Source organism: Panthera leo, chromosome A1 (genome assembly GCF_018350215.1).
Source record: "Panthera leo isolate Ple1 chromosome A1, P.leo_Ple1_pat1.1, whole genome shotgun sequence".
Taxonomy (NCBI): domain Eukaryota; kingdom Metazoa; phylum Chordata; class Mammalia; order Carnivora; family Felidae; genus Panthera; species Panthera leo.
The window spans coordinates 100,606,400-100,621,609 of NC_056679.1; the positions used below are offsets into that span (position 1 = coordinate 100,606,400).

General features: G+C 41.8%; 1 protein-coding gene across 8 annotated transcripts in view; it reads left to right on the forward strand.

Moving 5' to 3' along the window:
• LOC122216892 (synuclein alpha interacting protein) overlaps window positions 1-15,210 on the forward strand; it is a 157,322-nt gene that overhangs the window by 106,236 nt on the left and 35,876 nt on the right. For 6 of the 8 annotated variants that reach the window (XM_042933877.1, XM_042933885.1, XM_042933862.1 and 3 more), the window contains 2 exons: window positions 8,629-9,497; window positions 11,369-11,548. In XM_042933877.1, the coding sequence (XP_042789811.1) occupies window positions 8,629-9,497; window positions 11,369-11,548 (1,049 nt within the window). Of the gene's footprint in view, window positions 1-8,628; window positions 9,498-11,368; window positions 11,549-14,587; window positions 14,720-15,210 lie in introns of those variants that run through there. The other 2 variants (XM_042933896.1, XM_042933901.1) reach the window with 2 other exon arrangements.

Here is a 15,210-nt window from a genome sequence, read left to right on the forward strand (position 1 = left end):
CCAGTCTTAGCAATCATATAGTCTAACCCTTTTATTTTACACATGAAGAAATCAGGCCTTGGAACTTGTTGTAGGAAATATATAAAAAGATTTCCATATGCCGCACATCTTCTAAATGTCTATCTTCAATACATCACTAACACCGCTTTTGGGATGTTCATCATGGTGTTCCCAAAATATGGCGAGATGGACTCATTGTTACAAGACTCTGATTTATATACTATACTTTGCACCTTTGGTCTGGCATATTCCTTTCTTCCTTTTCTCCCTCCCCCCTCCATTTATTCATTCATTCACTAAGAGAGAGGCCCCTGAGCCCTATTATCTGTGAGATGCTGTGCTAGACAGATGGCCAGTTATAAACACAAGGAAGCTCATGAGCAATCTGTGCCTTAGAGGAACTTGTCGAGACAGACGGTGAGACTGATGAATGGGTGAGTAGTTGCAAAAGAGCTTCATAAATACCCAACTCTAGGCGTGGGCAAGTGTATCTCAGGGTGTTGAGAAGCAAGGGGCAAGAGTTTCCTGTGAGAGTCTGAGGAAGTGCACCATGGACGTAAGCCTTGAGGGGAATCTTGTCAGATGAGCCTTGTCTCAGGCAGAGAAAGCAGTGAGGGCTTTGCTGGAGAGGGGGAACTTGCCCAAAGGCAGGAGCACTGAAGGAGGAACATGGTGTATCCAGAAACAGGGAGTTTAGCAATGACAGTGCAGGAGGAATTGTGTGATGTGGGAAGATGAGTGTTTAGATGAGAAGATAAATTAGAAAATAAACACAGAGGCACCTGGGTGGCTTAGCTGGATGACTTCAGCTCACGAAGTCATGATCTCAGGGTTCGTGGGTTCGAGCCCCACATGAGGCTCTCTGCTGTCAGCACAGAGCCCACTTCAGATCCTCTGTCCCCATCCCTCTCTGCGCCTCCCCTGCTCATGGTCTCTCTCTCTCTCTCTCTCAAAAATAAACATTAAAAAAATAAAATAAATATAGGCATACCTCCTTTTATTGTGCTTCCTTTTTATTGAGCTTGTCAAATATTTCATTGTGGTTTTCAAGTTGAAGGTCTGTGGTAGTGCTGTGTCGAGCACGTCTCTCTGGGCCATTTTTCCAACAGCGTTTGTTCGATTCATATCCATGTCACATTTTGGTAATTCTCACAGTTTTTCAGTTTTTTTCATTCTTATTATGTTCGTTATGTTATCTATCATCAGTGATCTTTGATGTTACTCTTGCATTTGTTTTTGGAGCGCCACACTCCATGGCCATAGCAGATGGTAAAGCTAATTGATAAATGTGGTGAGTGTTCTGACTGGTGCACCGACCAGCCATTTTCCCATCCCTCTCCCTGTCCTTGGGCCTCCCTATTCCCTGAGACATTCCAGTTTCAGAATTTGGCCAATTAAGAGTACTACAAGGACCTCAAAGTGTTCACATGAAAGGAAGAGTTGCATGTCTCCACTTCAAATCAAAGCTAGAAATGATTATGACTTCACTCATCTGTGGAATTTAAGGTACAAAACAGATGAACCAAAGGGGAGGGAAGCAAAAATAATATGAAAACAGGGAGGGGGACAAAATGATAAGAGACACTTAAATACAGAGAACAAACTGAGGACTGATGGGGTGGGGGTAGGGGGCGGGGAAAATGGGTGATGGGCTTTAAGGAGGACACTTGTTGGGATGAGCACTGGTGTTATACTCAGGGAATGAATCACTGGGATCTATTCCTGAAGTCATTATTGCACTAGATGCTAACTAACTTGGATATAAATAAAAAATAAAAAAGCTAGAAATGATTAAGTTTGTTGGGAGAGGCATGATCCAAAGCCAGGATAGGCTAAAAGCTAGGCCTCTTGCTGCACCAAAAGGCAGTCAGTCATGAAGGCAAGTACAAATTGTTGAAGGAAATTTAAAGCGCTTCTCTAGTGAACACACGGAAGATTCGAAAGCAACACAGCCTTATTGCTGATATGGAGAGAGTTTTAATGGTCCCTTCAGAACATCTCCTTAAGCCAAAGCCTCATCCGGAGCAAGGCTCTAACTCTCTTCAATATGTGAGGGCCAGGAGAGGTGAGGAAATTGCAGAAGAAAAGTTTGAAGCTGGCAGACATTGGTGCATGAAGTTTAAGGTAAGAAGCTTTCTGTCCCATAGAAGTGCAAGGGGGGACGGCACATGCTTAGGTAGAGGCTGTAACAAGTTATCCAGAAGATCTAGCTGGGATCATTCATGAAGGCGGCTACACTAAGCAACAGATTTTCTGTGTAGATGAAACAGCCCTCTAGGGGAAGAAGAGGTCATCTAGGACTTTTCATAGCTAAAAAGAAGTCAGTGCCTGGCTTGAAGGGACAGGTGACTCTTTTATTAGGGGCTAACATAGCTGGTAACTTTAAGTTGAAGCCACTGCTCATTTGCCATTCTGAAAACCCTAGGGCTCTTAAGAATTCTGCTACATCTACCCACCTTGTGCTCTGCAAATGAAACAACACAACCTGAATAACAGCACATCTGTTTACAGAATGAGTTACTGAATATTATAAGCCCACTGCTGAGACCTACTGCTCAGAAAAAAAGATTTCTTTGAAAATATGACTGCTCGTGGACAATGCACCTGGTCACCTAAGAGCTCTGATGGAGGAGTACAGTGACCTGAACACTGCTTTCTTGCCTGCTAATACAACATTCCTTCTGCGGCTGGTGGATCAAGGAGTCATTTCAACTTTCAAGTCTTGTTATTGAAAAAATATATTTTGTAAGGCAATAGCTGTGATAGATAGTGATTCTTTTGATGGCTTTGGGCAACGTAAATTGAAAACCTTCTGGAAAGGATTCACCAGCCTCGACGCCATTAAGAACATATGTCGTTCATGGGAGCCGGTCAAAATATCAACATTTACAGGAGTATGAAGACATTGATTTCCACCCTCATGGACGACTGTCAGGGTTTCTAGACTTCAGTGGACGAAGTCACTGCAGATATGGTGGAAACAGCAAGAGAATTAGCATTAGAAGAGGAGCCTAAAGATGGGACTAAATTGCTGCAAATCTCATGATAAAACTTGAATGGATGGAGGAGCAGAGAAAGTGGTTTCTTGAAATTGAATGTACTCCTGGGGAAGATGCCGTGAAGATTATTCAATTACAGCAAAGGAACTAGAACATGACTTGCGCTTAGTTGATCAAACAGTGGTAGGCTTTGAGAGGATTGTGTCCAATTGTGAGAGAAATTCGGCCGTTCTGCAAATCACGTGCTACAGAGAAGCCATTAGTGAATCTGTCAGTGTGACAAACTTCATTGTGGTCTTACTTTAAGAGAGTGCCAGAGCTTCCCACAGTCTGATCGGTCAACAGCCATCAACATCAAAGCAAGATCCTCCTCTAGCAAAAAGATGGTAACTGGCGTTTTGCGGCAATAAAGTATTTTTAGTTAAGGTCTATATACTGTTTTTTGGGCATAATGCAGTTACACAATTAATAGACTACAGTATAGTGTGGATGTAACTATTATATGCACTGGGGAACCAAAAGATTCACTTGACTTGCTTTATTGAAAGATTCCCTTTATTGTAGTGGTCTGGAACCAAACCCACAAAATCTCTGACGTTATGTCTGCATAAAAACTGCTGCATCCTATGCTAAGGAATTTAGTTTCCCAAACTTTAGTAATTTAAGTGTTAATTCCACCATATGTGTCGTATCCAAAGTTGTCTTATGTTATTTTTGCTCTACCTTTATACTACTCATACTATTATCTATCTTACAGTTTCCTAAAATGCCTTACTTTGAAACACCTGTTTTCAAAAGAAACTTCACATCAGTATTGTAAATAGAAAACCAGCGTCAGGCACCTGGGTGGCTCAGGTTAAGCGTTAACCAGGTTAACCTCGGTTAAGCGTCTGACTCTTGGTTTCAGCTCAGGTCATGATCTCGCAGTTCATGAGATCTAGCCCCACATAGCAAACTGACAGTGCAGAGCCTGCTTGAGATTCTCTCTCCTTTCTCTGCCTCTCCCCCACTCACTCATGTGTGCACGTGCTCTCTCTCTCTCAAAATAAATAAACATTAAAAAAAAAGAAAAATCAACGTCAATTGCAATAAATTAAAGGTCATCATTAAAATGAATGTGACGAAAATAAAACAGTCCTGTTAAGTCTTTGCTTGTGAAAGTCTCCGAGCCTGAGACCTGCTGTCTCGTCATTTTTAAGGGAGATGATAAGTTTTGGAGAGGAGTTAAATTCATTGTAGCACCAAACTGAGATTCCTTAAATTAATTAGGAGGAAAAAAGGCAGTTGAATGGCATAAAGCTTCCTTACTTTCCTTTTTAATTTTTAAATGTTTATTTATTTTTGAGAGAGAGAGAGAGCATGAGCAGAGAAGAACAAAGAGAGAGGGAGACACAGAATCCGAAGCAGGCTCCAGGCTCTGAGCTGTCTGCACAGAGCCCATCGTGGGCCTCGAACCCACAAACCGTGAGATCACGACCCGAGCTGAAGTCGGACACTTAACTGACTGGGCCACCCAGACACCCTAAAGCTTCCTTATTTTCTAAGTCAGGAGTATTCATCATGGTTCCTGTGTGTCATCTTAGATACTACAAGGATATGCATGTGACATAGGGGGAAACGTCATAGGCAATACAGGGCCACCTGAGGATTTTGAGCTAAGAAGTGACAAAATCACACCTATATGAAGAGGGAAAACTCAGGACTACAAAGGGAGACCAGAGAAGTCACTAGAACTTTGCAGTGCAAGGGTCCCAGCGTGGACTAGTCAGTGTAACAGGATGGACAAGAGAGACCAGACTTGAGAGAAATTTGGGATCAGGCCACAGCCAGATTTGGTGCCTGGGGGGATGAGACCCACAGGTCGAGGGAAGTGAAAGGCCAGCGATGCTTTGCAGATGGATGGCTTGAGAGACTGCATGAGTGGTCATGTGACCCAGGCCAGGTTTACAAAGACTACGCAGTAGAGTGTGTGTGCCCGATGAGGAGAAAGGGAGGGAGCAAGTAAGGGAGGAGAGGGGTAAGACCCCAGCTTTGGAACATCTACCTGTGACAAGTATGCAGCTATCCTAGGCTCACATTAAATGCTTGTGGCAGAAATGGCAACGTGTGGATGGCAGGCAATTGGAGGCCACCTTGCTGGAGCTCAGGGACATCCCCACTGCCAGTTAGATTGGAAGAGATCACGGTGGTCTATAAATCAGCATCAAAAACATTTGCACTTACGTACCAACCATTTTAGAAAAATGGTGACATAATCAGGTAGACAGGTTTAAGGTGTATTAGACATGTTTACTTTCATAAGATGTTCAAAATGAATCCATCCAACCAAGAAGTCATTAAGAACCTAGTTCTATAAAGCAGTTTGCTGAGAACTTTGAGCCAGAGAGAGATAAATTAGACACAGACCCTGTTCTCATAGAGCTTGTAAAGATCTAATAAGATAAGAGAGAAAATTTTCAGGGATTTAAAGCTTAACATATGAAGGCTTTATTCATGATTTCCAGAAAACCTGTTTAGCCTCAAAATCTTTCTAGTAACTGTAGTTAGTCTGAACTTTATTTCCATGTGTTTTAAGAAATTGATTATGGTGTTGGGGTAGAACAATAGTATAAATGAAATTTGGAGTAGACTTACAGAACTGTAAGTTAAAATCTTTTCAATCATAAGTATTCCTTCTTCTTATGTTGTGCTTAAAATGCTCATTTTCCCAGCTTAGGAGAAACAATATAAAGTTTTGTTTTATGTATAGAATAAAATTTCCCTTCTTCCTCAGATGAGTGTATACAGTAATAAATTAGAGCCGTCTCATGAGAGTCTCTTAAACAATCAGTTTTATGTAACTGGGATTTTTTTTTTCCTGGTCATCAAGACACAGACTAGAAAGCATAGAGTTCACCCTCTCAGCCTAAAAAAGAGTCATACGTTTAAATAAGAGGAAGGACAACAAGCCTAATGTTGATGCCTCTTCTTCAGTTTCTAGACCCTTCTGTGGAAAGAAGTGTTTTTATAAGACTCAGACAGAATTCATTTCCATAGAGCATTCTTAATGGCTCCTGTCAGTACAAAACAGCTGGGAAACATATGGTATCCATTTCCCTGTATCACTTGGAAAAAATTTCACATGTAAATAAAGCCAACATAAAAGAGTAGCCCTTTGAACCCACGACCTTATACAATACATAAATGTATTGGCACAATGCACTCGTTGTATTGGTCCACTAAGTTATGTGACTTTAAAGGTTTTTATCACATCCTGAGATGCACATTTTCAAGAAGTTTCAAAGGAATCAAGGTAATTGGCAAAATATTAGCAAATACCATGCCTAACAATTAGTATGTATTCCTGAAATGTTAAGGGATACACACACACGTGCGCATACGCACACACGCCACCGTATTTTAAGCTTTTTAGAAAAAATAGTGGATAAAATTAAAGGCATATTTACACATTGTAAATTCTGTGTCTGCTATCTCTCTGCTATTTTAAAGAAGTAACCATGTGTTCTTGAAAGGAAGAGAGAAAAGCTTGGCGGAAGTTTCTGGCAGACAATTTTTCATAGCTTCACATTTTTAGGGAAAAATGGACCTATAAAGGATAGGAAACCTTTTAAATATATAATGGACCAACTGGAATTAGGCTTTGCCTTTGCATATTTACTTCTCATAAATAACTTTAGAAGATCCAACTCTTATTGGTGATTATCACTCCTCTGAGTTTATTAACGGGGGCTTTCGTCCCCTGTGATATTAAGCTGTAAATCCCTGAGAAGGATGCGCTTTGGGCACTTCGAAGGAGATTTAATGCGTTGCGCAGAGTGAGATTCAAATTCAAGTACTCGCGTTTGTTAATTGTATTCTCTGTGCCAAGTACTGGGTACAGCTTAGAAGCAGAGTCAGCGAAAAAGAAGAGGTGCCGCAGCTTAACGGCATCTAGATACCTCCCTTCCCTCCTGGACCATTCCTCGTTAATACCTGTCCCTTACTGGACAGAATCCAGGCTTGTCGCCACAGCTCATAATGTCCTCTTCTTAGACGTTAAAGGTCTCAGAGCCATAATTTCGCTTAGTGCAGACCTTCTGAAAACCTATGCGAAATTTTGGTCTCTTTTGGAGGAAAGAGCCATCCACCAACAATTACATCGCATTCAGGCTCAGAACACTTTCTCTCACCTCCGTAACTTACTTCCAGAACTTCTCTGAATCCTTTTAGATATATCCCAGTAAGAACAAGAATGACCAGCGATCTAAATTTGGGGAGCTTTTAATGACTTGTATGCCACTTTCACCCAGGATTTAGTGGGAGCTGGGGACTGTCATAGAAGTTACAGACCTGAATACACCCCATCTCTTTAATTCTTTGGTTGTGCCCAGTAGCAAAGAACAGACACAAGCACATGCTTTGGGATTAAATACTTCCCACCAATTGTTCCAGAAGAGGAGAGAGAGAGCTCCTAGTTGGAAGGCATGTCCTGAAACCTCCCCCCTTCCAAGGGGGATGGTGTAAATGTAATGGAAGAGGAGGAGGAGGGGTCCATAAATCAGTGACCTACAAGTTTCCAAGAGCTGGGTCATCGGTCTAGTCAGGGGAGTGTCCCAGAGAGGAGGCAGGATCATCACAATGGAGGAGACTGGTGTCCTGTCACCCTGCACCACAAGAAGGCACGGGGTTGCCTTTCATGAGGCTGACTGGGAGAGATGGTGTTCTTACCTTCAACGTCCAGACACATTGCTCTTTCACTGGACGCTCCATCTCAACCAGACCCTCACTCAAAGACAAACTATGCACTTTTTATCTGAGCTTTGCAGAGAAATGAGAAGGAAAAAAAAAAAAAAAAAAAAAAAAAAAAAAAAAAAAAAAAAAAAAAAAAAACCCACTAATCTGCACATCTCACTCTCCCTTTGTAACTTCCTCTCCTCCTGGTTCTTCCCAGCTTTGCCAACAATGGAGGGCAGCTTTGAATCTTCCCGCGTGTTCAGTTATAAAGTACAAATACATTATGTTGCTGTGTGCATATGCCAGAAAGCATGGTGAAATTCCCCGAGCGACGGTTCGTTGGGATACTCATCTGCGGGAGAAAATCTCCCAGTAGGTCACAGTTTGAGTTTGCCCAATATTAAATAACTTACCCCTTCTTTATATGAGACTTCTTAAGCTTTAAGGATGTGCATGTGTGAGTGCACGCACATATACGCATGTGTGTACGTTCATCCCTTGTCTTCCTAAACTAGTTTGGAAGTTTATTTAACATAGAGGATCCTGTCTCCAATTCTGCTTCTCCAGGTGGTGACAAGTCTCATAATACTTCCAAAGAGGTATAGCCATCCAGGGAATGAACCTAAAAATCTGTCGGGGTTTGTTGTTGTTTTGGCTGTCTCCTTTTACCATGCTTCCTACTTGAGTTCGTTTTGAGCCAATATGCTATCACTTTTATCACTCACTGTGTTCTAGTGGTAAGTATGAACCGTTTGTTTTGGGATATCTTGTGTTTGATTTGCCTTCTCCCTACAGGTGTCCCCTTAGACAGGGGCTTTCTTTGAACGTAACCTGAGTGGTCCATGTCTGGCCGCATGGCCAAGATACCTTCAGTGTTTCAATGTAATGCTCTCCTCTTTTATATATTTCAAAACAGTTTCTAGTTCGAGCTGGAATTGCAGTGTGTCGGCTCTCATCACAAACACGCAGAAGCCCACAGGCATCGCTGATGTGTACAGTAAGTTCCGTCCCGTGAAGCGAGTTTCCCCACTGAAACACCAGCCAGAGACTCTGGACAACAATGAAAGTGATGACCAAAAGAACCAGAAGGTGGAGTACCAGAAAGGGAGTGATTCAGAGCCAGGCCCCCCACCTGAGGAGCTCAGCCCTGGAGATGGAGACAGTGGCCCCCAAAGTAAGAGCACCGAGCCCAGCACCTTGCTGGGTGAACTGGAGCATTATGACCTCGACATGGATGAGATTCTGGATGTGCCTTACATTAAATCCAGTCAACAGCTTGCCCCTTTTACCAAGGTGACTTCAGATAAGAGAATTTTGGGTTTGTGCACAACCATCAATGGCCTTTCTGGCAAAGCCTGTTCTCCCGGAAGTGCCGAGAGCTCACCGTCCACCCTGACACCATTCTGTGTTCTTTCTCCCGTGAAAAGCCCTCACTTGAGAAAAGCGTCATCCATCATCCGCGACCAGCAAAAGCTCTCTGCTGAAGAATCTGAGAGCTCACCGCCTTTGGTTAAGTGTGGCTCCGCATACGAGCCTGAAAACCAGAGCAAGGACTTCCTAAACAAGACCTTTAGTGAGCCTCATAGTCGAAAGCGCGAGAAGGCAATGCCAGACTGCCAGCTCAGGGACTTCCATCCACAGTCCTCCGCAACAGAACCCAAACTGGAAGAGCAGATCGGGGGTGTGAGCTGGACCAGCTCCCAAGGCCCAGAAGAAAGGAGTGAGTATCTGAAAAAAGGGAAAAGCATCTTGAACATCGTTAAAGAAGGACAGATATCTCTCCTGGTGAGTATGATCTAATTCGGTAATCTAGAGACTCCAGTTTTACCAACTCCTTCATGAGTAACAGAATGATGAGTGTTTGTTCCCATCCTGCCTTAATCTTTACTCGTAGCTTTAGTTTGATGATGTGCCTTTTGAAGTTTAAAATCCAACTTTGGATTAGTACCAGGGAAAATAAACAGCTATAGAGGGAGAGTTATTCCCCTTTAACTTTGCAGGACTTTGACTGAAATGGGACACATAATCTAAAACAACACAAGTCTAGGGGCACCTGGGTGGCTCAGTCGGTTAAGCGTCCGACTTTGGCTCAGGTCATGATCTCATGGTTAGTAAGTTCGAGCCCCACGTTGGGCTCTGTGCTGACAGCTCGGAGCCTGGAGCCTGCTTCCGATTCTGCTTCTCTTTCTCTCTCTGCTCCTCCTCCACTTGTGCTCTGTCTCTCTCTATCAAAAATAAATAAATGTAAAAAAAAATTTAAAAAAATAAAACAAAAACACAAGTCCAGCACTTGCTTTAACACGACTCTTTATGTCTTTCTTTTCCCTTTTCAAATGGTCCCTAATGTTCCCACTCACTTACTCGTGGGGACGTGTGTGTTCCTTGCTGATGGTGGACCTGCCAGATCCATGAACAGAGGGTCTTCTGTTTTATCCTGATCATTATTCAGAAAAGTTGGACCAGGACGTTTAAGAACGTTTGCAGATAGAGCTTACCCTAGAGCTTGGTTGCCCTCTGACCTACATGGGGCTTTTACTCAGTCCAGCTCTGCATGTCTAGGGAGTGTAAAGAAGCTTTTCCAAAGGCTCCAGTCACAGAGTTAACATGATGTGTAAGAAAAGCCTCTTCTGCCTCGGCTCAGAGAGAGCTCAGCCGAAATCACACCCCATCTACCTGCATTGTTCTTTTCTGGCTTCCAGACTTGGATCAAACAGTAGCAAGCCTGGGCTGATACCATGATGTTAATTAAAGTCTCACTCAAGAAAATCATCATATCTTGGCAGTGCGATTCCACTTAGGGTAAAGCCATACAGAGATAAGTACAATGTGCTTGGTCCATTATCCCAAATCTCACTGTTATAGGATAATAGGATTGAATGGTTTTACCAAATAAAGTAATAAAAAAATGTTTTCCTGCTGAAAATAGATTTTCCATTTCTCCTGGCTCTTTCTCTCTTTTTCTTTCTGGTTCATTTCTTCCTTTTGTCCATCCCATGTTTTCATGTTTCCCGAGTGATAATACCTGTCAGTTCACCCAACAGTCTCTGTCAACAATGGAACTAACACAGGGAACTAAGCTTCACTACAGGTGAGAAAATCAAAGTCCAGGTTGCGTCCAGGAGTCTGTCTGGGGTGAAAGTGTCTAGAAGAACCCCGTGGTGGCGCTAGTCATGGCAGCCATCATGGAGTTTGCAGTGAAAGCCAATTCTCTGTAGTTCAAGGCAGACGAGATGATTGAGAGAAGTAGTTCCTTCATTCAACAAACCTACAACAGAGAATAAAACACAGTCTGGCTGTCAGCACTTAGCAGTCGAGTGGAGTAGACAGAGAGGGAATTTGCCAATTACCATAAATACCATTGCAGTTGTTTAGAAAGCCAGCTCGGAGTCTCCACAGTCTTGTTGACCTATCCCAGTCTCCATGTCTCCCATGAAGATAAGTCTCTTGAGAATTCATGTTCTCAAGGGTAGCAGAGCAAACTCTGTAATGGGCAGTCATCAGAATTGATGGTAAGGAATTTTGACTTACTACATCCCCAGGATTGGCACCAGAGCTTCCGGAAGATCATCTCTTCTTACCAGTGCCCGCAGCAGAACCCCCACAGCATCTCGTTCTGATTATTGACTTAAGTGTTCTAATCTTAACTCTTTGTACAGCCCCACCTAGCTGCTGACAACCTAGACAAAATTCACGACGAGAGTGGCAACAATCTCTTACACGTGGCCGCATCGCAGGGACACGCAGAATGTCTGCAGCACCTCACGTCTCTGATGGGAGAGGACTGCCTCAGTGAGCGGAATGCGGAGAGATTGACTCCAGCAGGCTTGGCCATCAAGGTGATCGGTTGGGGCTGCGCCCTCCACCGCTAAAAGTCGCGTTGTTGGGGTTGTTGGGGTTTTTGGGTTTTTTTTTTTTTTTTAGGTCTTATTTTCATTTATTTTTGAGAAAGATACAAAGAGCAAGTGGGGGATGGGGACAGATAGAGATGGAGACAGAATCCCAAGCAGGCTGCACGCTGTCAGCGCAAAGCCGGACATGGGGCTCGAACCCACACACCGCGAGATCATGACCCGTGATCCGAGCCAAAATCAAGAGTCAGACACTTAACTGACTGAACCACCCCGCTGCCCCTGACTGTTGTTTTAAGATTCCTAGTGAGCTAAGTCAGACACATGAGTGTAGGGTGGGGAGGGGGAAGCACAGTATACCTAGTAAACGGCAAATGAGCATATGACATTTAAGATAGTAATCATTTCAGTTACTAACTGCTTTGAGATTTGGAGACTACATTCCAATTTATTGTGCAATGAGGGTAAGCTTCGAGTCAGCTAATAAAGAGGAAGTAAAATGATCTATTGCAGTTCTCAGAACTTTTGTTACTGCTGGTGACTGCAATTCAGATTCTTAACCACACCTGGATTTATCTGAGACGGTTTCATTTTTTTCCTAATGTGAATATAATGAGCGAAACAAATGAGGAAAAGGTGTATTTTAAGGAATGATAGCTCTCAGGAGTATTTCAGATAATATAGCAGGCTTCTAATGGATCACATCTGAAGTTTAAATGTCTTCAGGACCCAAAGTTGTTTAGAGGGTCAGTGCCGAGTTTGAGTCTAGCTCTTGGTGGACCGCAGTACGCTATCTGTCAAAATCTATACAAATTAATGCTGACGGGGAAAGAGTTAAAACCTAGAAATTGTGAGTCAGGGAAACATGGTCTTTTATAGCACTGCAAGTGAGTGCCTCTGTAAAATATAACACATCGCTAGAAGGTTGGCTATTAAACTAAAATAACTTTTAAGATCTTTGGCAAATAAATGTAGAATTCAGTCATATTTATGAAGAGGCCAGAAGTGAAGTTCAGGGAAATATAATACAGCCTGTGCTTCTACTTATGTGTTTTGCTAGTTATGTCTTCTAAAAGCTGAATGATCATAATTTTTAGAAATGGAATTACTTTTGAAATTTACTAGGGGAACTTGCTAGTTAAAGAAATCTGTTTGTGAATTCACCGAAGAACATGTTACATTTGAAAAACAAGTGGTTGCTGGCCTGCCCCTCACATATCTTTTAAGCAAATCTGAATTTTTGCATCGTTAATCTATTTACCATGTGGTAAAGTTTTACGTATTACAAGTTGCTTTCTGTTTTATTTAATTTTACTCAATGATAATGTACTATTGCAAAGATGCTATAGAAAATAATATTTTTTTTTTTAAATAAGAAATCTATGACCTTGGTAGATATCGCTTTCCTTTAGCGAATGTTGCCGTGTCACATTAAGAGCGGAACTGAAGGCAGCCATCATGAAGAAAGAGAAATTAGATGCGAAGTCAGGGTGCATCATAGTTGAGTTTGACAATGTGTACCAAGTCCAGTAGGTACTATGTTAGATGAAGGCAATTCAGATTTGAATGAGACGTAGTCCCTTTTCTTAAGGAGCCGATAGCCAGGTAGATACGGCAGGTAAGTTACCAGCAATTCAAGTGTGAGGTGGTGAATTCAGGATCTAGTCCTAGATCCGAGTCCTGCGGGAAGGCAGGGGTTGGGTCTGATCATCAATGGACATGGGTCAGTGATGAATAAATTATTGTTGCATGGCCAATAAATATTGACATTTGCCTTGCTGTTTTAGTGTTTATAAAATACAGGTCTTATTGGTTTTTCTAACTAATGTTAGATTATGGAGTATATCTTAGCTACATAGTTGGAAGAGAAAGGTTTTTTTTTTCTTTGTTTATATCCCTTCATGCTTGTTTTCACAGATTAAGAGTCTTCAGAGTAGGACAGTACATAAGAAACTTGGTGGCATTTCAGCCACCTGGGTATAAACTCTTTCTATGGTTTCCATATTGTTAATCCATTCTTAATAAACTGCTTCAATCAACACACTGCTATCATATAATCGGCATGGAAACTTAAGCTGCAGGGCATTTTGGGACATCTGGCTGGCTCAGTTGGAAGAGTGTGCAACTCTTGATCTTGGAGTTGTGAGTTCAAGCCCCATGTTGGGTGTAGAGATTACTGAATAAGAAGAATAAGAGTAAGGGTAAGAGTAAGAATAAGAATAAAACTGTAGTGCATTTTGTTTTTTTGTTTTAATGAAGAACACATATCAAACCCATAAAACTTAAAAGCTCTCAGACTTTTCATATTTTTACTTCCAGGCAATGATATGAGAAAGGGAAATCTTCTATTTCTTCCTTTAATCTAGAATTTACAAAAGCAGTAAATACAGATATTTTGTGAGTGCCACCCCCTTTGGAAATTGGTCCTGACACAAATCCTGCCTCAGTCCATTCAGTGTAATTTGACAGACCTTGGTGAAGTTGAGGGAGTTCTAAGAAGTCATCATTCTTTTGTTTTAGGACCTTGTTTTGAACACCAGTGACCAGCCGATGGTGTTTCAGCTCATTAAACATAGTTCTGAGAGTCCTGCTGTTATTAAAGAGAACAAACTCGGTACAAATGGCAAAAGTTGCTGAGATAATATGACTGGGCTGACAGGAAGCAAAGTCAGAGATAGGATATCACATAAAAAGATTACCTGAGGAAAGCGGCTTTGAAGGCTTAAGAACTCCTCTCCCCTACACTTAAACTCCTTAGATGGAACATAATAAATTCTTACCAGTTACATGCAGAATTTATTGAGGGTTTTCTGGGGAACCCAGCACTAAATACTGTGGCAGTTCAGCGCATTACTGAGTCCCCTTTGGGAACAGTTTGGCAAAAATAACTGGAAAGAAAGATTTCTATAAGGTGAGAGCAGTGTGTTTCTCAAATAGGGCCAACACGATACATTATTTTAGGAGCTAAACAGACATGGAATGAAATAACCTTAATTTCTTTTTCATTTCTCATTCAGTCCTTTCTGATCAAGCTCAAAGACAACATGTTGGTCTGGTGAAAAAATGACTTCAGAGACATAACCTACTGACACTCCTTTTTAACATCCAGTGAGTGACCCCAGTCTCAGAGACTTCAGGCAAACAGTCTCCTGCCAGAATGTAATAACATTTTGTTTGTTTGTTTTCTTGGTATTTCTATTTACGGCAAGTGATGCTGCGTTCAAAATCATAGTAGCAATATGTTTCCTTCCACCTTTGTGGCTGCATTTTGTCACTTAATACATTTATTTCAACATCACCTTGTGGAATAACTAGACCTAACAGACATCTAACAGAACATTCTAGCCAACAACAGAAGAATACACATTCCCCCTCAAGTACACATGGGACATTCTCCAGAATAGACCATATGCTGGGCCAGAGAACAGGTCTCTGTAAATTAGGAAGGATTGAAGTCATACAAAGTATGCCCTTTTAACCATAGTGAAATGAGGTTTAGGAGTCAGTAACAGAAGGAAATTTGGGGTATTCACAAGTGTCTGGAATGAATAGAATAATTATTATCATGTATCCAGAATAATCACTCCAGAATAATCACTTATCAAAGAAGAAATTACAAGAGATCCTGGAAAATATTTGGTGGTGAATGC